The sequence below is a fragment of the Vulpes lagopus genome, chromosome 1 (genome assembly GCF_018345385.1).
Source record: "Vulpes lagopus strain Blue_001 chromosome 1, ASM1834538v1, whole genome shotgun sequence".
NCBI classification, from domain to species: domain Eukaryota; kingdom Metazoa; phylum Chordata; class Mammalia; order Carnivora; family Canidae; genus Vulpes; species Vulpes lagopus.
This window is the reverse complement of record NC_054824.1, coordinates 121,552,786-121,577,380: the sequence shown is the minus strand read 5'-3', so window position 1 is coordinate 121,577,380 and position 24,595 is coordinate 121,552,786. Positions and strand designations below refer to the sequence as shown.

At 37.9% G+C, this 24,595-nt stretch overlaps 1 protein-coding gene across 1 annotated transcript in view; it reads right to left on the bottom strand.

Annotated features, from left to right (window-relative positions):
• Positions 1–24,595, bottom strand: part of LAMA3 (laminin subunit alpha 3) — a 249,718-nt gene that overhangs the window by 116,004 nt on the left and 109,119 nt on the right. The window contains exons 15-23 of the mRNA XM_041769356.1: positions 23,790–23,889; positions 23,034–23,086; positions 22,703–22,808; positions 21,871–21,970; positions 14,735–14,891; positions 9,745–9,877; positions 7,965–8,107; positions 5,764–5,861; positions 5,111–5,264 (exon numbers count right to left, since the gene is read on the bottom strand). Coding sequence (XP_041625290.1) covers positions 5,111–5,264; positions 5,764–5,861; positions 7,965–8,107; positions 9,745–9,877; positions 14,735–14,891; positions 21,871–21,970; positions 22,703–22,808; positions 23,034–23,086; positions 23,790–23,889 — 1,044 coding nt within the window. The remainder of the gene's footprint in view (positions 1–5,110; positions 5,265–5,763; positions 5,862–7,964; positions 8,108–9,744; positions 9,878–14,734; positions 14,892–21,870; positions 21,971–22,702; positions 22,809–23,033; positions 23,087–23,789; positions 23,890–24,595) is intronic.

Genomic DNA, 24,595 nt, shown 5'->3' with positions numbered 1-24,595 from the left:
CTCTAATTTTCCCTATAAAATATAATGCTATATGATGATAGATAGATAGATGATAGATGATAGATAGATAGATAGATAGATAGACAGATAGATGATGATAGATAGATAGATGATAGATAGATAGGTAGATAGATGATAGATAGATAGATAGATAGATAGATAGATAGATAGATAGATATCCTTATGCTAGTATTTCTGTAAGATTCATAGAAGTAGAATTGCTAGGTCAAAGTATAAGTGCATATTGAATGTCCATGCCAATACTAGAACTACATTCTGTAGCACCTTAACCCCCTCAGTCTGCAAGCTCAGGCCCAGCAAGCTTTACCACATTTAATTAAAATCCTCCTGCCCCTTGCTTTCAGGATATTCACATTTACTGTTCTCTCTGCACAGCACTGAACCACACAACTAATATTTTCCACAGTGATTTTTCTATCACTTATATAATAGAAAGACTTCCCTCAGGGAAAAAATGTGGATTATCCACACCACTTTTCCACTCTGTTACACAGTGAAATATGGGTCGAAATGGGGAGGTTATTATCAACAATAATATGCCTACATGCCCTGGGCATATCCAAACAAGGGTTCCTCTTTCTTAACCCACCAAAACATACACAGGGCAATGATGTATTCACTTTTCTCCCAGAAGTTATTATTGGCTGCCAGTTTTATCACAGTACTGTAATATAAGTTTCTACTGTTCTTTCCACTCTGAGTCCTGTAGATTGATTTCTTTAGAAGACTTGTAGGAAGGTTTTTGAATACATCTGTTGGTAAAAGGTTTTGAGAAACTCAGATAAAAGACAAATGATGGCAAACGGAAACTTTACTATTTGTTGTTTGTTATCAATCATGTATCTTAGTAAAAGGGAATTTTAACAGAACCAGTGTAAAACTGGAAGGATCCTTCTGGTTTTATGGCATAGAATTGTCCTCACCTAGTTATAAGTGTTTCAAGATAAAGATGTAAAAAGTGGGCATGTCAAATCTGATGCTTACACAAAGCTAAGAGGGATGACTACCATATCTGATGTCAAAATGAATCTTTAAAATGATTTGGTCAATCTATACTTATTAAACACCTACTCTATGCCAGTTCACATGATGGGTATACAATGGGAAACAAGACAGACTTGATCTTTGCCCTCAGACAGACTTCTGGAAAAAAGGAAAGAAAAAAAGGAGGGATGGTATGTGGTGTATTTGAATTAAGACAAAACTTACAATATATCTGAAAGTCTTGGAAAAGAGTAAAAATAAAATTTCTAGACAAAAAAGTTTGAGGTTGGTTTACAATGGGTAAATAAGCATTCTAAAATGTGTGTTTTGTAAAAGAAGAGATCAGAATTACTGGATAACTTTTGACTTTGTTGGAAAATATATACTTAAGAACATATGTTAAAATATTAAAGGTTGTCACTAAAATAGCAGCAAACAATCTGTACCCATCAAACAAGCAGAAAAAAATAGTCCTAATCAAACAGAGGTAGGTGGTGCCTGGCTGGCTCAGTTGGTACATCATGCTACTCTTGACCTCAAGGTCATGGGTTCAAGCCCCATATTGGGCCTAGAGCTTACTTTAAAACAAACAAACAAACCAGAAGTAGATAAATTATTTTTAAGAAGGTAAATTAAAGGCTAGTAAACAGGTACAGCCACTCTGGAAAACAGTATGGAGGTTAAAAACTCAAAAAGTTAAAAATAGAGCTACCCTAAAACCTGTCAATTGCACTCCTAGGTATTTATCCAAAGGATATAAACATAGTGATTCATGCATATAAACATGCACCCCAATGTTTATAGCTGCAATGTCCACAATAGCCAAAATATGGAAAGAGCCCAGATGTCCACCGACAGATAAATGAATAAAGAAGACGTAGTGTGTGTGTGTGTGTGTGTGTGTGTGTGTGTGTATAGAATAGAATATTACTCAGCCATCAAAAATAATGAAATCTTGCCATTTGCAATGATGTGGATGCACCTAGAGGGTACTGTGCTAAGTGAAATAAGTCAGTCAGAGAAAAACAAATACTTTATGATTTCAGTGATATGTGGAATTTAAGAAACAAAACAGATGAGGATAGGGGAAGGGAAGGAAAAATAAAATAAGATGAAAACAGAGAGAGAGGCAAAGTATAAGAGACTCTTAACTATAGGAAACAAACTGACTAAAGGTTGCTGGAGGTGAGGTAGGTGGGGGATGGGATAATTGGGTGATGGGAGTTAAGAAGGGCACTTGAAGTAATGAACACTGGGTATTGTGTGAACATGATGAATCACTAAATTCTATCTCTGAAACTAATAATGTAGTATATGCTAATTAAATTGAATTTGAAAAAAGCTAGTAAACAAAATAAATAAAATGAGAAAATAAGTTCAATATGTCTGAAATCACAATAAATATAAATGGATTAAAATCACATTGTAAAGCAGAGATGATCAAACTGATATATAAAAAAATATATAGATAGGAATTTGTTCACAAGAGACAGAGGCTTGCCTGGTGTACAACAGTGTGATATGACTTTAAAAGATGAACTGTCCATATTCCCTTTCTCAGAAAGAATAAAGAAGGGAAACTCAGGTGGCAGTAAGGGCCAAGGCTATGAATTAACAAAGAAATAGGACCAGAGCAGCCTTCATGGCATGTGTGTGAGACGAAGAGCTATAAGTAAATAAAGGAGGCCATTTAATAGAAGAAGTGAACAGGCAAACATAGAGAGGGAAAGGAAAGCTTCTGTGAGAGCCAGGTATCTCTGTCCCTCAAAGATTCCTAGGGGACATGAATGTACTCAGTTCTTGCCCTTGGAATCCTGACAGACCTCTCTGTATCCCAGAAAAGGAAAAACTGTTCATATGAGCTAGGCTTAGTGGGTTTCTCTTTCAGCCCATGGTGCTGACTAGAACACATAATAGCAGTATGGCTAACAGTTACTAAGTGATCACTGTGTGCTGGGCATCATAAAAAGAACCCATGGATTTTTTTTATTTAATATTTTTTCATGGATTATTTCATTTAATGTACTCATGATGTAGCTACTATTCTTATCTCCATTTGGTATACTAGTAAATTCAGACCTACAGAGATTTTACAGCTAGTTACTGATGACCCAAGACATGCAGGTAGTTTCACTCCAGAACAATCTTGAGCATCCAACTACACATGGTTTCCAAAATGGAAGATGGAGGGTGCCTAGGTGGCTCAGTCAGTTAAGCATCTGCCTTCAAATCAGGTCATGATCCTGGAGTCCTGGGATGGAGCCCTGTGTCAGGCTCTCTGTTCAGGGAGGAGCCTGCTTCTCTCTCTCCTTGCCCCCTGCTCATGCTCCTTCTCATGATCTCTTTCTCTCTTTCAAATAGAGTCTTAAAAAAATAGTGGAGGGGTTACTCTGCATTGCTCCAGGTGGCTAATGATAACAAAAGTTAGCCTACCTCTAGGAGAAAATTACTCCTCCATCAATTTAAATATTCAACAGAGGCTAAATAAATGTTTTATAAGGATAATTTTAAAAGGACTCTTTCACAGAAAGAAAAATCAAATGATTTCTCAGACCTCTTCTAAAGCCATTAATCTTTGAATTTTAGCACAATGATCTATTACAGCACTGTCCAATAGAACTTTCTGAAGTAGCAAAAATATCCTATAATCTGTGTTTACCAATAAGGTGGCCACTAGACATATGTGGTTACTGAGCACTTGAAATGTGGCTAGTGCAATTGAGGAACAGCCTGTTTAGCTCTAGTTAGCTTTATTTAATTAATTTAAATTTATATAATCACATGGGCTGGTCACTACTGCATTGGACAACACAAGTCTGGAAGCATTTAAATAAAATAGTAAAACAGACTGTTAAGTAAAACTGGACTGCCCAGGGCTTAGTTTTATGCATTGTGCAAATATGACCCTGCCCAACACTTCAGTGCTGTGGCTCTGGGCTAAATTGGGGGCAAGGATACTTCCTGATGAGTCATCAGCATCATTTCCTGGAGGTTGGCCCTTCTCAACAGGAAATGTTCTCTGCTGTCTGGGGAACACACACACACAGTTGTGTATGTGTGCATATTTATGTATGTACATGCATGCATGTGTGTGTGTGTGTATTCACAGCATGGAGAGGGAGGGATACAGCAGACTGTTAGAACGGAGTGGAAATGAGATCATTAGTTTTTCTTTATGCATATGCATATTGCTTTACTTGTTATAACAAGTATACATATTTCTTTTTGCAAAAAAACTCCTCTACCTTTAAAATAAAATGAAATGAAGACTAAAGAAATATCCTTAAAATCCTATAACAGCTGCCCTGGAAATGTTAGCAATATAGTCACAAAAATGTACACATCTATATATCCAGGAAATATTCCTTAATCCCATACATGTCATCAGTCTGCACATTTAATCATGAACATTTTCCTCAAAGGTACAACACGGAGAATGCTGTAAAAAGTCAGGAATGGAAATGTTGTGAAGGAAAGTTTTTTTCAGTGTCTTTATTTCGAGGTGTTGCATTGTGTGTTCTTAGTCTTGATATACAGTACTTCTAACCCAACTCTTGAATCAGTAGAGTCTTACATTGTTTTAAGGCTTAAAAAACTCAGGGAAGAAAAGCAATGCCCGAACCTGTAGAAACCTGTCCTCTAAGTCATAAGCGAGGTGCCTTGGGATGTAGCAGTTCCAAATTCTGAGCTCAAAGAAATCAGCCTTTACAAACTGCTTAGCCTGAGGGGCTGAACAGTCAGTGAGCATTGCATCCTTTTAGGGTAAGCTGTGTGGTTTCTGGAGGCCTTTTAGAAAGACCTTGCCCTGAATCAGGTAGAGCAGGATGCACCCTTATAAGTCTCAGGAATGCAAAGGAGAGAATTCTGTGATTGCCCATGTTCCTGTCCTGTCTCGAAAGTGCTCAAAGACTAATCTTACTACGCTCCATGTGGTGTACTGCCCAGCCACAACCTGGATCAGAGAACTCAGTATACCTATAATTAACACCTCTGAGAAATTCTTCCAGGTTTCCCTGAATTTGAGAAGCAAATGTGGCTAAGAGTTTTCAGCAGATGCAGACGGAGAGGTAGCAATAGCTTTGACAGTAAAAAAAGGCTGCCTCACCTCTCTCCCACTGAGGTCCGCCATGACTGGGTGTGCGGGGGTGGGCTGCCTCAATGCCAAGGGTCTTGGCTCACCATCAAGCAGGAAGTGTCTGGCCTCACAAGCCAGGGTACAGGGGAATCGGGTCACTGGCAAATGCTGGTAAAGCAAGCAACTTCAACAACAACAACAAAATACAGCAGTTACAACTCAGAACAAAACACAAATCAGAGTGCATCCCCAAAGGATTCCTTCCATCCTGTTCATTCATCATTCCTTCAACAAATTCTCCTACCAATTGTCTACTGTAGGAATCAGGTGGTAAATTTTCATTTGCATGAAGAATAAAAAAAAGGAAAGTTCCATCAACCCGGATTCTGTCTTAAGCCCTTCCCTTCAGCAGATGCATGACCCTGAAGCTGTTACTTAGTCAAGCATCCATATTTCTTTCTATGTGCTAGAGGGTGGGTGTCACTCTCCGTGCCAGCTACCGGGTGCAAAGTGCTTTGTGACTCTCGTATATAAGACAGTCGACTGCCTCAGAGAAAAACCACAATTAAATAATTATCCAAAGCATCTTGCTGCACTAGTGATGCTGAGGCCTCTCACAAATCCTTCCACCAAAAGTTCCTAATTTAGAGGACCTCGAGAAGCACCCCTGCCCCCATACTAACTTCTCCTGGGGAGGTCCTGAGTCGGCGCATGGCTGTGTGACTGGCAGTTGCAGGGAGGATGCCTCATAGTAGTCTCTGGGAAGCAGCACCAGGTAGTCCTAGTAAATGAAGACCAAAAGGAAAATTACTCATCTGGTGGTGGACTTTCTTTAGTAATAAAACAGTCAAGCATGCCAGTTAAGTTAATAATGACTAAAGGAAGCTCGAGACATTAAATTCTCCACAAAAGCTGCTTTATTCTACCCCCTGACTCACCAAAACACACAAAGCAACCTGTCGCAGGTGCTTCAAGCATTAGAGATAAGCATCTCAGGGTGAACGCTTTTGTATTCAAATCTCAGGGGAAATTTTACCATCTCTTCTAGACTGTGTATAAATTAAAAAATAAACAAAGATAATAAACTACCAACTGATGATCTGTTCCCTTGAAATACTGGATGCTTTCATCAACACATATCAGAATGCTTAATTGTGGATCATGTATTATGGCTTTTTACTCCCACACCAAAGCAACGCTTGCCTGGCATGGTATAAACGATGTTTTGTGATCCTGGTGAATCACAGGCTGAAACTGGCTGACTGCCTGTCTTAGGAGATGAGAGGAAGAATGTGTTCCATGGACTGTGCCAAATGAAGCCCACAGTGTAAATTCAGCTAAACAGCTCTTCAGGAAAGAGCAGGTCTCCAGGTTTCTGAGACACTGATGGTTTGACAGCTTCAGAGCAATGCTGGCATCACCGCCTATGTGCAGAGGGAAGGAGGAGGGATGTCTGCCACAACTGTGAAGATACTCATACACCAGCCATAAGGTTTTTTTCTCTTTAAGGTCCCTAATTTGTCCATGATGGAGAAAAAGAGAAATGCATGGAGAGGAAAAGTAGCAGATGGGGCTCAGTGGTCTACCATGGGGGTCTCACTACCCTAGTGGGCTTTAATTTAACAGTGGTTATTGTTCTCTTATTGAGTTTTCTCAGGTTGGGACCATAGCCCCTCATTGCTTTATGGTCCTATAGATCCTAGGAGAGTAAAGGTTCATAAGTAGGCATTCAATAAAATATCTCTAGAGAAAACGAGCTCATAACATGGAAGCATATATATGAGTCACTACACAACTGCACTGACTAAATGTCATCAAGTATCTTCCATGTCTATAGAGTAACATAATGACTTTCTTTCATTTATCCAACTTTGTACCCATTATTGGCATCAATGAAATTTTCCTTGTCCTCATTTCTAACATCCATGAAAAATTCTAAAACTTCTATAAAGCAACAAAGCTTTCTACCAAGAAGATGCAAGAAAAATAGGGACTTAATGAATAGCATAAGCCTTCACACTATCTATCCTAAGATTCCAGATTTGGAAAGGACAGATATGGATAAACATCATCCCTATTACAGGGAAGAGATAACTGAGGCAGGCTTGAAGTTAAAGAACTGCCTAAAATATGCTAATCTGGCCAATCAAAAAGATTGTGTCAGAAGGAAAAGCTTGCTGTTTTCCACTCTGACTGCCTGAAACCACATGTTTGCCAAAGACTTTATTTTCAGAAGACCTTTTTTTTATATAACATACCAATATCTCAGCAGTTTTCATCCCTTAATTACCCATGGATTCTCTGGCTATTCTATTAATGTGCAAGAACAGAGCTTTTCCCTTGATGCAAAGTTCTTTGTCCAAGGCCATCTGTCTGGTGAGACTATTGCCTACATTTGAAGTAGAAGGCAGGGAATGTCAGAGAAGAACTGGCTCTCCCTTCTTTTCTGCCATGAACAACTTCGATATTAGGATCTGCTTTTCCTGTAGCTTCTTCTGATTCATTCCACACAATTCCCAGAGAGACTGATTTTCTAAGATGTCCTTCTGATTCATAATGAAAAATCCCAAAGAAGCTTTTGAAGGGTGGGGACATATGCACATTAAGGTTTTGCATTTTTATTCTGATAACTTTGAGTCATTATGAGTTATAGTTGGTTTGGTTATTTTGTCTGAGAGCAGCTGGCTGAAGAATCTAAAGATATTTTGAGTTGGCTCTAATGCCATTTGAGGGCAAATATCACCATAGTTTCTTGTGTCTGAAAGGGAATTGCCTGTGATTTTAATATCTTAGGGTCTCTGTGGATCACTGTGGGTCACTGTGGGTGAGACCATCCTAAGGGGGGAAAAATCCCACATGACCCTCCACTCAGGAGGGCTCTTACCAGGAGGACTCCCTCTGATTTAATACAAGCAATCCATGTCCCTGGTGCAATTGAAAACGGGTCTGCCAAACCATTTCCAGGGATGGTGACAAAGGCTGGTACCTTACTCGGCAAGAAGATGACTTCTTTGCTTTGAGCAGCACCTGTCAGAAATAAAAAGAACTACCTAAGGCATTTGTCCAGCAATTACTGTTAGGATTTGGGATAATCAGTTTTGAATATTCAATTTACTTCTGAAAAGGTTTAAGATGGTTACTCATCATACTCACTGATCAAATGTATTGATTTTCTTTTTTTAATTATATGGATGCATCACATATGTATAAAACAGACCAGAAAGTTATTGATGTTAGCAGACATGATGTACCCTGGGATTGTGAGTACTTTCTAAATTTGCTAAGTGACTAAGTATTTTAATAAATGTAAACTGCTTAGAGAAGTTCATTGCACATAATCAATGCTCAATTCATTACATTTGACCTTAAATTATTCTTTTTATTTCTATTGAAAAACATGTATTTTTTCTGAAATAAGAAAAAGTTTTGGTTTTCTATTTGTTTTCAGGGTGCAAAGTTTTTCTTCTTCACAAAACAAATAGAAGACCTTCTATGAAAGTTCAGAAACAAACCAAACTGCTGTATCTGAGCACAACTGAGCCTTTTCATCAGAAGGAACATTTGCTCCACATCCTTGCATTTTCTCTACAAACATCCACTAGATCTAGGTTCAGAGCACAAGGCAGTGCACGCAGCCTGAATGACCTTTGCTTCCTGATGGTGGGACTGGAAAGGTGAGCGATTACAGACCAAAAAGAAGGAGAATTTGGCACAACATGGACACTTGTATTTGGGAGGAGATACAGGTTACTATAGGTTACACAGCCAGGGCCCCTGACTCAGGCATGAGGGCTCAGGAAAGGTGTCCCAGGGGACAGGAAAACAAACCACAGTGCATTCCACCAGTTTGAGTTCATGGGGAGCAAACCACTAATGAAACTGCCATCAAGGAGACATTGGTGTCTACGAGAAAGAGTCTGGGGTCAGAAGACTCCAGCTTGTCTACAAAGACCAGCTGTGCACTTGGGCAATTTACTAAAACCTGTTGGCTCTGTTTCCTCTTCAGTTCTCATCAGTTCACAAACTTATCTTGTGAGGAAATCAGTGCCAAAGTACTTTATATGTGATAAAGCAAGCTTCCTAGTTTTTTATATCATTCATCAACATCCAGCCTCATGATCTGGCTGCCACAACTTAAGAGCACCCTCACTGCCCCCAATGACTTTGCCATGGATGTTGAACAAAGATGTTTGTATTTCAATCTTAAATAGTAGATTTCTACTGGCACCATTTTGTGTCCATGTGAAATTCCTAGTGCTTCTTGGGATCTGTTGCCAGGAATGGTAGAAGCTCTAATTCTTGCAGAACAGACCTCCAGACCTTAGCTCTGACAGCACTGAGATCTGCCCTCTGACTATGCTTCCCTCTGCCCTTGGGAATTCCTCACCCCTCAATGAGGTTTGCATGTTCCTCTTTGTACCTCTCTTGGGCTTTGTGCTTTACAACATTCACCTTAAAAATTCCTCTCCTGACTCATCTCTCCTTGGACTATTTGGTTTGCCTGAAAAACTGGGAAAATTCAGGGCAGTAGGCCAAGCTCCCACCCTTAACAGACTACATCAGACTTTATCTTTTCTCTGGAGGTAACTTTGTGTGAAAATTGGAGAAAATGTTCCACGAAGTAATCATTTCTTAATCCAACAGAGGCTAGAAAATTTGCCTACCTGCCTCAGCCCAGGATGGATAAAGAGTCACGCGACCAGATACTGCTTCAGTTCCAGGGTTAATATATTTCAGAATAACATGAAACAAGGAGAGACTTGACTTCCCCACGTTCAACATGATCCTCACTTCATTCTGAAAAGTACCAAAAAGCCAGACAGTATAGAACAGACAACTGGCTAAAAGAAATGCTGGCCAAACAGTGATTATACTCCATTTAACTTTCACTAGTGGGTACTACTGCTCGTGTGTACACACACTCACTTTCTCTCTCCCTCACACTCACTGACACTCAGCAAGCACCAAATAATTAACTCTGCGGCAGATGGAAATAGGCAGGCCTAACAATAAATCAAGAACACTTACAATTAAAGTTACAGTGAAAACCTGTTCCCTCAGCAACTGAGATCCTCTTTGGACCCTTCTGGAATCAGGCAGACAGAGTGAATATTAGCTGGACTAGTTTAAGGAAAGCCATAGTGACAGGGGCAACCACCATGGGCTGGGAGAACAAAAAGGCAGAAGAGAAGGAAAGGATACATTACTGATAAAATCTGGATGTAACTAAAATATGCCTAAGTCACATGCAATTGATCTCAATTTCTATCCATAAGAATGTGTGCTTTAAAAAAAATTATTTTATTTTGCAGCATGATGAGTGTACTCTAAAAAAAAAAGATTTTATTTATTTATTTGAGAGAGAGAGAGAGAGTGCACAAGTAGAGGGGAGAGGCAGAGGGAGAAGGAGAAGCTCCCTGCCCAGCAGGGAGCCCAATGTGGGGCTCAATCCTAGGATCCTGGGATCATGACCTGAGTTGAAGGCAGATGCTTAATCAACTGAAGCACCGAGGCACCCCCATGATGAGTGTACTCTTTAAACCTACTCACCTATTTAAGTCATCCCCTCACCCACTTCCCCTCTGGTAACCACCAGTTTGTTCTCTATAGTTAAGAATTTGTTTCTTGGTTTGTCTCTCTCTCTCCTTTTATTCCTTTGCTTGTTTGTTTCATTTCTTAATTCTACACATAAGTGAAATCATATGGTATTTGTCTTTTTCTGACTGACTTATTTTGCTTAGTGTTATACTCTCTAGATCGATCCACACTGTTACAAATGGCAAGATTTCATTCTTTTTATGGCTGAATAATATTCCATTCCAATAATAAAGAGGACAATCCAAGAAGAGGATGCAACAATTGTAAATACTTATACACCCAACATGTGAGCACCCAAATAAATAAAAACAGTTATTTACAAGCAAAGGAAATAATCAAGAGTAACACAATAATAGGGGACTTTAACATCCCACTTATACACTGATGGACAGATCATCCAAACAGAAAATCAACAAGGAAACTGTGGTTTTGAATGACACATTGAATGAGATGGATTTAATAGACATATTCAGAGCATTCCATCCTAAGACAACAGAATACACATTCTTTTTGACTGCACACAGAACTGTCTCTAGAATAGATCATATTTTAGGGCAAGTCTCAACAAATTCAAAAAGGTCGAAGTCATACTATGCACCTTTTCTGACCACAACACTATGAAACCAGAGATTAACCACAAGAAAAAATCTGGAAAGGACACAAATATATGGAGGTTAAATAACATACTACTAAACAATGAATGGGTCAGTCAAGAAATCAAAGAAGAAATAAAATACTACATAGAGACAAAGGAAAACGAAAACACAAAGGTCCTGTTCTACGAGGGAAGTTTATAGCAACACAGGCTTATCCCAAGAAGAAAAATCTCAAATCAACAACCTAACTTTACCCCTATATAAGCTAGAAAAAGAATAATAAACAAAACTCAAACCCAGCAAAAGGAAGGAAATGATAAAGATTAAAGCAGAAATAAATGATACAGAAACTAAATAAACAAAACCAAAAAAACAATAGAACAGATCAATGAAACCGGGAGCTTATTTTTTAAAAATATCAACAAAATTGATTAACCCTCTAGCTAGACTCACCAAAAAATAAAAGAGAGAGAGAGAGAGAGAGAGAGAGGAAACCCAGATAAACAAAATCACTAATAAAATAGAAGTAACAACAAACACCACAGAAATACAAACAACTATAACAGAATATTATGAAAACCTATATACCAACAAATTGGACAGCTTAGATGAAATGGATAAATTTCTAGAAACATATAACCTACCAAAATGAAAGCAGGAATAGAAAATTTGAATAAAGAAATATACCAGTAATTAAACTGAATTGGTAATCAAAAAACTCCCCCAAAAACAAGTCTAGGACCAGACAGCTTCACAGGCAAATCCTACCAAACATTTCAAGAAGAGTTAATGCCCTTTGTCAAACTATTCCAAAAAAAGAGAAGAGGAAGGAAAACTTCCAAATTCAATCTATTTGATGACAGTATCACTTTGATACCAAAACCAGATAAAACACCACAAAAAAAAAGAACTACAGGCCAGTATCTCTGATGAACATTGATGCAAAAATCCTCAATAAAATATTAACAAACAGAATCCAACAATACATTTTGAAAAATCATTCAGCATGAATCAAGTGGGATTTATTCCTGGGATGCAAGGGTGGTTCAGTATCTGCAAAACACTCAATGTGATACATCACATCAGTGTAAGAAAGGATAAAAGCCATATGGTCATTTTGACAGATGCAGAGAGAGCATTTGACAAAGTACAACAACCATTCTTGATTAAAAAAAAAAAAAACCCTCTGTAAAGTAGATCTAGAAGGAACATAAGTCAACATAATCAAAGCCTTATATGAAAAACGCACAGACAACATCATACTCAATGGTGAAAAACTGAGAGCTCTTCTGCTAAGGTCAGGACCAAGACAAGGATATCCACTCTCCCCACTTACTCAGCATAGGGCTAGAAGTCCTAGCCTCAGCAGTCAGACAACAGAAAGAAATAAAAGGCATCCACGTTGATAAGAGAGAAGTAAAACTCTCACTATTGGCAAATGACATGATACTCTATATAGAAAACCTTAAAGACGCCACTGAATGTGGGCTTCCTGACAGAACCCATCTCTTAAGTGTTAGTTTCCATTTTGAAAAATAAAAATGCAAAAATGTATAAGGAACAAAGTTAGGAATGATTTGATGGACACTACTAAGTTCTCCTGCTGATGAAAAATATTTAGATAAACTCCATCATTTGAAATTCATTTCCTTTGTGGGATGCCTGGATGGCTCAGTCAGCTGTCTGCCTCCAGCTCAGGTCATGATCCTGGAGTCCTGGGATTGAGCCCCGCTTCAGGCTCCGGAGCTCCCTGCTCAGCGGAGAATCTGCTTCTCCCTCTCCCTTCACCCCTCCCTACCACTCATTCTCTCTCTCTCTGTCAAATAAATAAATAAATAAAATCTTTTTTAAAAAAAGAAATTCATTTCTTTTTTTAAAAAAATTCCATAACTCTTCTAACACAAAGTAGTCATTCTTTCAAACTATAAACACCTGTGAGAAGATATCACCTTAACTAGACTGTCATTCACAGCCTATTATGACTTAATGGATGCCACTGTTTTTTTCTAAATAATGAAGGTCAGGTTGCTAAAGAAACTGAATTTTATATTTGGGAGAAGGAGAAAGCAATGAGATCTTAAGATACTAGGTACTGTTGGGGTGACTGGGTGGCTCAGTCAGTTAAGCATCCAACTCTTGGTTTCAGCTCAGGTCATGATCTCAGGGTCATGAGATATAGTCCCATGTTGGGCTCTGCACTTAGTGGAGAGTCTGCTTGAGATTTTCTCCCTCTTCCCCTGTCCCTACCCTGTGGCTCATGTGCGCTCTCTATGTCTCTCTCTCTAAAATAAATAAATAAATCTAAAAAGGGGGGGATCCTAGGTACTGTTTGAGAAAGTAGCCTCATGGGGGACAATCAGACAAGAAGCCATATTAGAACCAATGATGGCTCCAAGAGAACTGCGACCCTGTCCCTGTTTCTCTAAGGAGTGGCTTACATAAACATAACAAGTATTAGTTCTGGATCTGCTAAGGACAAATATTGGGTTACCATGGTCATCAATTTACTTCTTGTGCTGAATTTCTCCACTGAGAAACACAGTTTGAAGAAACCAACCTCAAAGAGAAATCCTGAGAACAAAACTGCTCAATGACTATACAGAAATTGTTAGTTACAAATATTGTATAAGTTCTAAAAATAATGAGAAAACGTGTAAATTCCATAACTCTTCCAACACAAAGCCAAGAGAGATGGATATGGTAGAGAAGAATGAAGGAAAGGAGAAACACAGAAAACAAAAATTAAAGATCACTAAAATTCCTCATTTATCTTAATTTCTACTCCTGTAGTAATTCAGAGTTTAAAGAGGCAAAAAAAATAAAAATAAAAATCCACAGCACTGGTCAAATATTAACAACACACACATTATTGGAATTATTTAATTCAAATAATTTTTATTCTCTAAAAATGTCTTTATTTCTTTTTCTCTACAAATGTCTTTAAAGAAAAGTGTCTCTTATGTTAAAATATAGACTAATCTCACTTGGGAAACAACTTCTTTTTTTTTAAAGATTTTTTTCATGAGAGACATGAGGAGAGAGAGAGGGGGGCAGAGACACAGGCAGAGGGAGAAGCAGGCTCCATGCAGGGAGCCCAACATGGGACTTGATACCAGGTCTCCAGGATCATGCCCTGGGCTGAAGGCGGTGCTAAACCACTGAGCCACCTGGGCTGCCCAGGAAACAACTTCTTATAAGAAGGCTTTAGAGATCAACACCACTTTAACCCTTTCTTCAACTGATTTGGTGACCAAATTAAATTAACAATAAACTGTGATATTGATACATATATTTATCAGTTAAAATCCAATCCTGCCCCACACTCCATCCATAGCCTGGAGAAAAAGAATCCTGGAGTCAGTGTGGGGAATGGTTTACCTTTTGGAGGAACTCACTGAGAGTGCTGTGGGTAAGTATATGCCCTACCCCACCATGAAGTAACTTCTTGCTGGCTACATACTTGTACTGAGGTCATTTGAGCATATCCTCTCCAGCTAAACTCAGGAAACTCCAGGGGATCAAATCCAAATCGAAGTTCTCTTCCATTAGGTGTAGTACCATCTTCAATTTCATACTTCATATGATGCAAATCCGGGAAATAGTAGTTGTTTTCAGGTCTTTTGTAAATAAAAAGTAAACGTGGATACAGCAAGTTATGTTCACTGATAGTCCAAATATTCTTTAATCTCAATAGCTACTACTAAAGAACTCCCATCAAATTGACAGAATACAATAAATAAGAAGAAATGAAAGAGCCACCCCTTTGCTTTTTCTTTAAATTATTGCTTTCATTCATGTAAACATTCACATAAAATATACCCAATACCTATCAGTCTAAGCAATAAAATGAGAAAAAATCACTTAGCACAACCCATAGTAGTAGCCTCCTTTAATATGTTCTAAATTGTTGTCAACAACTTAGCAAAATCAAATTAGCTTATTTACTATAAATTCATTCACTCATTAATGTATTTATATTCACTCATTACACAAATATTCATATATATGTGCCGGGTACTGTTGCTAAGTACCATTTATGCAACAGTGAGTGTGATATAAAATATTTCATATGCTAAGTTTACAAGCATATTTCATATGCTAAGTTTATATATAGGGAGATACATTTTTCTCCCTATATATATTTTTGAATCATTAAAATGACTTTTTTATGCCTTGTATTTTCTTAAGCTATAAAGCCTATAAATGGATTCCTTTCAAGGGTCCAAACATGGTAGTCATAGAGAAGGATCAAAAATATTCCAATGCTTGTGTGACATTTCATATTCAAACAATTTGAAGTTCTTCAAAATGGCACATTTTGACAATCTAGTCACAAACTAATATCAGTAGATTTAAAGCCATTAAGATCATTTAGTCAAAGGAAATAAGAGGTCATCGTCCTATATCACAAGTAGAATTACAAATGCTTACAATTTCTCTGGAAGTGATATACAAAGGTCCTTAAAAATTGACCTAGTAATTCTACTTCCAGGAATATATTCTAAAGAATGATTTTACACATAGTGTCAAAGAATTAACATACAGGAATGTTTATAATAGTGAAAACCTAGAAACAACATAAATAGTTTAAATTTGTGTACAATTTTGAAATACAATTATTAAATCATTTAAAAATTATGAAATATGTAACCATTAATATTTCTGAAGACTAATGATAATGGAAAATGTCTGCAATATGATGTAAAGAAAACTTAAAAGCTTTACAACGAACATACATTACATCTATTATCACAAAAATTATTTAGAAAGCAAGGTGAAAGTGAATGCTTGTAAGAAAAATGAAGAATGCTCAAATAATATCATAAACAAACATTGGGAGGAATTTAACACAAAAAGACCAAACCTAGAGAAAAGGTGGAATGGCATCTTTGATGCTAGTTTTCTATCCTTTTATCCTAGCTAGAATTTACCACTGAATCAAAAGACAATTTCGTATGTATGTATTGGCTGTAATGTAAAAAAAAAAAAAAAAAATCAATGTTTTTGCCTCTGGGTAGGTAATTTAATTCCTATTTGGTTGTATTATTTCTACCTGAAAAATAGCCAGTTGCCTACATAGTTGGAAAGAAAAAAACTTTTGCTGGTTAAGTGGGGGAAAGCTCACTTTATCAACAGGACGGTGAGAAGAGATAAAACCTGGGTGGAAATGTTTCTGAACCTATTTACAAAATTCCTCTGGTGCATCAGGTGCCTCATTAGTCTGCAAGGAAACACACCCTCAGACGTGTCCTCCTTTACATATCCTTTATTATGTGGCCCAGCAGTGATTGCCATTTAGAAATGACTGAAGAAAGCTCAGCTGGGTTGCTCTGGCTTTTAGAATTCAAATGCTGAAAACATCAAGGGAAAGAACTAAATACTGACAATTTAACTACACTAAAGATTTCTTTATTAATCTGTTGATAATGCAGAAGTAGTGAAGATGCTTGCAATTTAGAAGTTGAGTTTCACGGTTTCCAGCATATGATTAAAAGCCAGAATATTAAAAATAAGTTTTTTCTTACCTCTACCAAGAGAAAATTATGGATAGATCATGGCTTCAAAAAAATCTATATTGATCTAACAGATAATATTCAGAACATTCCACCCTAAAACAGCAGAATACTCATTCTTTTCAAGTGCACACAGAACAGTCTCCAGAACAGATCACATATTAGGCCACAAAATGAGCCTCAACAAATTCAAGAAGATTGAAGTCATACTATGCACCTTTTTTTTTTTCCTTTTCTTATTTTTTAAGATTTTATTTATTTATTCATGAGAGACACACACAGAGAGGCAGAGACACAGGCAGAGGGACAAGCAGGCTCCCTTCAGGGAACCCCATGTGGAACTCAATCCCAGGGCCCTGGGATCACGCCCCAGCCAAAGGCAGATGCTCAACTACTGAGCCACCCAGGTGGCTTTTTTGACCACAACACTGAAACTAGAGATCAACCACAAGAAAAAATCTGGAAAGAACACAAATATATGGAGGTTAAATAACATGCTACTAAACAATGAATGGGCCAATCAAGAAATCAAAGAAGAAATAAAATATTACATAGGGACAAAGGAAAATAAAAACACAAAGGTCCAAAATCTTTGGGATCCAGCAAAAGCTGTTTTAAGAGGGAAGTTTAACACAGGCTTACCCCAAGAAGCAAGAAAAATCTCAGATTAACAACCTAACATTACCCTTACAGAAGGTAGAAAAAGAACAAACAAAACCCAAACCCAGCAAAAGGAAGGAAATGATAAAGATCAGAGCAGAAATAAATGAAATAGAAACTAAAAAAAAATAGAACAGAGCAATGAAAACAAGAGCTGGTTTTTGAAAAGATCAACAAAATTGATAAACCTTTAACCAGAATTGAGAGAGAGAGAGAGAGAGAGAAGTCAAATAAACAAAATTGGAAATAAAAGAGGAGAAAAAAAACCAACCATACTGAAATGCAAAGGATTATATGAGAATATTGTGAAAAATTATATTCCCACAAATCGGACATCTAGAAGAAGTGGATAAATTCCTAGAAACATATAATCTCTTAAAAAGGAATCAGGAAGAAATAGAAAATTTGAACAGACTGATTACCAGCAATGAAATTGAATCAGTAATCAAAATAAACTCCCAACAAACAAAAGACCAGGACCAGATGGATTCACAGATGAAATCTCTCAAACATTTAAAGAAGAGTTAATATCTATTGTTCTCAAACTATTCCAAAAAAGTGAAAGAGGAAGGAAAGCTTACAAATTCATTCTATGAAGCCAGCATTACCCCGATACCAAAACCAGGTAAAGAAACTAAACACACACACACGCGCGCACACACACATACACACGAGTGTGTACACATATACACACAAAACTGGAGGCCAATATCTCTGATGAACATAGTTGCAAAAATCCTCAACAAAATATTAGCAAACAGAATCCAATAATACACTAAAATAGCCATTGAGCACTATCAAGTGGGATTTACTCCTGGGATGCAAATCAATCAATGTGATATGTCACAAAATTGAACACCAATAAAAATTAATTTAAAAAAATAAATAAATAAATAAATAAATAAATAATTTAGGGTTTATAAACAATGAAAATATTTTGAGTTCTGAAACACTATGCTTTCTGCTTCAGATTTGGTTTTCCAAATTGTATTTTGGGTCTCAGATTCAGTTAAGATTAAAACAAGTCCCAAAGCAGCAAAAAAAAAAAAAAAAAAAAAAAATGTGATATGTCACATATGATAAAAACCATACGATCATTTCAATAGATGCAGAAAAAGCATTTGACAAAGTACAGCATCCATTTATGATAAAAAAAAACTCTTAACAAAGTAAGTTTACAGGGAACATACCTCAACATAATAAATGCATTATAAGAAAAACTCACAATAAACGTCATACTCAATGGGGAAAAACGCTTTCCCTTTAAGGTAAGGAACAAGATAAGGATGTCTGTCCACTCTCACTACTTTTATTCAACATAGCAATGGAAATTCTAGCCATAGCAATCATACAAAACAAAGGACTAAAAGGTATCCAAATTGGTAACGAAGAAGTAAAACTTTCACTATTTGTAGATGACATGATACTATACAAAGACTCCCCTAAAAATTCCACCAGAAGACTATCAAAACTAAATAAATGAATTCAGTAAAATTGCATTGCATTTCTATGCACTAACAATGAAGTAGCAGAAATAGAAATTAAGAAAACAGTCTCATTTAAAATTACACCAAAAATAATAAAATACCTAGGAATAATCTTAACCAAAGAGATAAAGACCAGTGTTCCAAAAAATATAAAAGATTGATGAAAGAAATTGAAGAGGACAGAAAGAAATGGAAAGACATTCCATGCCAATGCGTTGGAAAAACAAATACTGTTAAAATGTCGGGATGCCTGGGTGAGGTTGAGCGCCTGCCTTTGGCTCAGGGCATGATCCCAGGGTTCTGGGATTGGAGTCCTGCAATGGGCTCCCTGCGGAGAGCCTGCTTCTCCCTCTGCCTGTGTCTCTGCCTCTCTCTCTGTGTCTCTCATGAATAAATAAATAAAATCTTTTAAAAATATATTGTTAAAATGTCCTCTTTACCAAAACGATCTACATGCTTAATGCAATCCCTATCAAAATGCCAACAGCATTTTTCACAAAACTAAAACAAATCATCCTAAGTGTGTATGGAACCACAAAAGACCCCCAAATAGCTAAAGCAATCTCGAAAAAGAATGAAACTAGAGGTATCACAATCCCAGATTTCAATATATATTACAAAGCTGTAGTAATCAAAAACACTATGGTACCTGCACAAAAGTATGCACATAAGTCAATAGAACATAATAGAGAGCCCAGAAATAAACCAGTAATTCTATGGTCAATTAATCTTCAACTAAGGAGAAAAGAATATGCAATGGGAAATAAACAGTCTCTAACAAATGGTGTTGGGAAAACTGGATAGCTACATGTAAAAGAATGAAACTGGATTACTTTATTACACCATATACAAAAATAAACTGAAAATGGATTAAGGACCTAAATGTGAGACCTGAAACCATAAAAATCCTTGAAGAGAGCAGACAGTAATTTCTCTAACATCGGCCATAGCAATTTGTCTAGATATGTCTCCTAAGGCAAGGGAAGCAAAAACAAAAATAAACTACTGTGACTACATAAAAATATAAAGCTCTGCACAGCAGAGGAAGTAATCAACACAACTAAAATACAACCTACAGAATGGAATTTGAAAATGACATATCTGGATCCCTGGGTGGCGCAGCGGTTTAGCGCCTGCCTCTGGCCCAGGGCACGATCCTGGAGACCCTGGATCGAGTCCCACATCGGGCTCCCGGTGCATGGAGCCTGCTTCTCCCTCTGCCTGTGTCTCTGCCTCTCTCTCTCTGTGACTATAATACATAAATCAATAAAAATTTAAAAAAAAATGAAAATGACATATCTGATAAACAGATAGTATCCAAAATTTATAAATAATTTTACAACTCAACACCAAAAAACCACATAATCCAATTTGGAAAAGGAAGGAGACATGAACAGACATTTCTCAAAGAAGACCTGTAAATGGCCAGTAGACACATGAAAAGATGCTCCACATCACTCATCATCAGGAAAATGCAAATCAAAACCACAATGAAACTCACACCCATCAGAATGACTAAAATCAAAACCACTAGAAACAACAGGTGTTAGGCAGGATGTAGAGAAAAAGGAACCCTCATGCACAGCTGGTGGGAATGCAACTGGAGCAGCCACTGTGGAAAACAGTTCCTCAAAAATTTAAAAATAGAATTACCATATAATCCAGTAATTTCACTTCCTGCTATTTACCCCCAAAATAGGAAACACTAACTTGAAAAGACACATGCACCCCTATGTTTATAGCAGCTTTACTTATAATAGCCAAATAATGGAAGCAACTCAGTGACCCTCCCTCAATAAATGAATGGACAAAGAAGACATGGTATATATACATAAAATAATATTATATATATAAATAATATTATAAAATAATATTAACTACATATATATGTAGTGGAATATATATAGAAATATATACATAGTGGAAAAAGGAGTGAAAATCTTGCCATTTGCAACAACACTGTTGGAGCTAGAAGATGTAATACTAAGTGAAATGAATCAGTCAGAAAAAGACAAATACCATATGATCTTACATATATAGAATTTAAGAAACAAAACAAATAAAGAAAAAAGAGACAAGTAAAAAACCAGCCTCTTAGCTATAGAGAACAAAATGGTTGTTACTGGAAGGGAGATGAGTGGGAGGTTGGGTAAAATAGATGAGGCAGATTAAGAGCATGCTTATCATGATGAGCAGAGTAATGTATAAAATTTTTGAATCACTATATTTTATACCTGAAACTCATACATCATTGTATGTTAATTATACTGAAGTTTTTTTTTTTAAATTAAATCTATAAATTGTTAAACATGACAGGACACAGAGACAGTACGCTGCCATACTTGTGACAGCCCCCACCACCCCCACCCCACCCCCACCCCACTCCCACCCCCGGGGAGCTCAGTCTCCACTTACTCCCTTGCTCCTCTAGTTCATTTGAATTAGCTCCTGCATGAGATGAGGGACTTCATCTCGTTTCTAGAGTTTTCTTCCCATTCCTTCCAGACGCACCCAGGGTAACACAGCTGGCCTCCCCTCGCCTTCTGTAGGGGTCCCAAGGGAGGAGTTGGCACTAACTCTTCTTGGCCCAGGCACCTGCCCATCTGTTGGGCCCTCCACGTTGTCTTTTACATGGAGGTTCAGCCATGGGAACCCACCTCAAGCATCCAGCTCTAGTCTTGTCCACCTGGCTTTTTGCACCTGTGGGAACTTTCCATGAGGCAGCTCTGTAACCTACAAAATGGATGTCTTTAGAGCAACCTTACCTCCTGCTTTAATTGGGCCCACTGACAAGTGTCCAGATTTCAAATGACAGTACGGCTTCATGTGCCCTCTCTCCTGGGGATGGCTTATCTCATCACCAGAACTGTCCCCACAGATGGGACTGCGAGCCTCCCATGACATCAGTATGGGAGAAAACCTCCCTGCAGACTCACCGTTGGCACGCCTTCCCCACGACATGTTCTCGGCAATGGCATCCTCCAGAGGGCCCGCTGCACATGGGAGTGACCGCTCCACCAATGTCACACTGACACCCTGAAGGTCGGGAAACAACAGCAGTGACCCATCAGAGCATCTCTATGCTGAAGCTTCCCCTCCTTCTACAAGAAGCAGAAATCGGTAAGGCCAGGGCTGCTTCTTACCCCTGCCACATCTGATATCCAGCAGATGTTTGAAATATGTAGGGACCTCCCACATGAAGATGGGAGGAGCCCCCCCAAAGTCTACTTGTAAGCTGGAGGTACACTTGGAGGTCAGCTCCGACACTGCTGTCCAGTGTAATGGGCTAGGAGCCAGAGAGCTAAACATGATTGAGCAGCACGGTGCTCTTGTAAACAACGTCTGCTCATGAGAGCCTGTGGAAGGAATATAACAGTAGCCTTGTGGGGCCACACGCCTGCAGGTGTATTATTTAACACAATATTACCTCTAAAATATGGTGTAAGCTGTTTTAATCATACAAAATATACCTTCAAAATGACTAAGTCTTGATGTTATTTACGAAATTAACAGATGACTCCCCCTCCGTCCCAATTATGTTTTCTGTAATTAAACCAACAATGTTTTGGTAGAAGAAAAGTGAAAGCAGCCCCAACTGCAATTTGTTACTAGTCTCAACTGAGTATTTGGCCAAATTCCCTGGATAGGGTTTTTAAATCCCATCCCATCAGAAAGACTGCAGGAAGCCAAGGGAATTCAAGAAAGATGATCGGGACAGTCTCTGCCCATCAAAGCTGGCTTTCTGCAGGACCCACTGGAAGTATTTACCTTGACACCCAAAGTAATTGCTCTTTTTCAAAGCAAAATATCCATCTTCACATGTGTCACAGGAATCGCCACTGACATGGGACTTGCAGTGACAGTCACCATCTCGCTGCAGAATAAGCCAGATGACAACATTTGGTAAAATCACGCAATTTGCTAATCTTCAAGATTTTAAAACTAACTCATTGTATAACGTGAGGCGAGGATCTGAAGACATTCAGAGAGATATTAGCATGCCCTGTATGATGACAGAGGCACTAATGTCCTCCCACAGACACCCCCAACATCAACTGCTCTAACATCTCACTGGTTTGCCAACAATCGGCCCGCTTACCTGCCCACACTCTCCGATTCCACTCACTGTCCCCGCCACGTGGCACTGGCATTCTGTGAAGAAAAGAGAGCGTCCTTGGACCAAGGTTGCACAAAGGACAGCCTTTGGCTCTGGAAACGTGACACAGCAGCAATCCTAAATGTGTGGTCACTTTCAGGCATGCTTCAGCAGAATTCCAGTTTGCTCCACTGAAGCCTAAAATAGGACTGCTTTCCGGGGTCAGCAGAACCACCAGATCAATACCATCTACCTACGAGAAGTAATGGCTAGTTTATGACCACTCTGACACAAAGGCTGCAGTATCATGGATTTTTAAATGATTCCAAGGTCAAGGTCATTACTGATATGTTCACATGAAAACATACTCTATTTTAAGGACACATCTGCTCCACTTAGCCAACTTTAGCTTGGTGTTTTTAAGTTTTTATCTTGACTTCAATCTAAGCATAAAATGAAAATAAAATCAAACCCAAAAGAGGCGTTTATAAAAAGTAAGGCAATATAAACCATTTATCAAGTGGCTGCCTTTGCAAACAACAAAATACATATGGAAATAGGATATAAATCCCTTGCCGAGATTTTCAAAATGACAGAAGTTCTGCCAAAAGTAGGGGGAGAAACATCAAAACATTTACACGAAATTCCAGACAAATTGAACTTATTAAATAAATAGCTCTTTAGTGGGTTTAGTCACTGAAACAGAGAAAATTAAGAGGAATTTGCAATATAGTAAGTTATTATGCATAAAAACCTTACCTGAACACCCATTGGGGTTTTCTTTGGCCAGATTCCAATATAACGGTTTGCAGATGCTACAAGAAGGACTTTCAGCATGAGGCTTGCATTGGCAATATCCCTTTGAAAGAAAATCAAACTAACACTTGACATCTCAAAATTAAGACATGTTTTCAAACATATGTTCTGAACAAAACTTGTCAGAGAATTATATTTTGGCCATGAAAAGTAAATTAAGTGTAACCAGAGGGAATAAAACTGTACTGCGTTGATTTCCGCAAACTGCTCATGGCTTTTGTTTTATCCTTCATTTATTTTTTTTCTACACATAATCCATAATTGCGGTTAAAACAAAATTGGAAAATACAGAAAAAGAAACATGGAAAAATCATTTTATTTTTAACAATTATCTGTTGATTCTATTATAGTACAAACTACTCATTTAAATGGAAAAATATCAGGGGCAGCTCAGGTGGCTCAGCCGTTCAGTGCCGCCTTCAGCCCAGGGCATGATTCTGGAGACCGGGAATCAAGTCCCACGTCGGGCTCCCTGCATGGAGCCTGCTTCTCCCCGGGCCTGTGTCTCTGCCTCTGTGTGTGTGTGTGTCTCATGAATAAATAAATAAAATATTTTTAAAAAATAATAAATGGAAAGATATCTGAATATTTAACATTTTGAGGTTCAGTCGAGAATGATGTTTATCTGAAAGTACTTTTGTAATGCGCAAGGGTCCCTGACTCATTATAAGGATGCAGAACCTCTCTTCCTCTGTCCCTCGAATGCCTGGAGGTCCACCATCTCCAGGCTTGAAGCTAAGACAAATAAT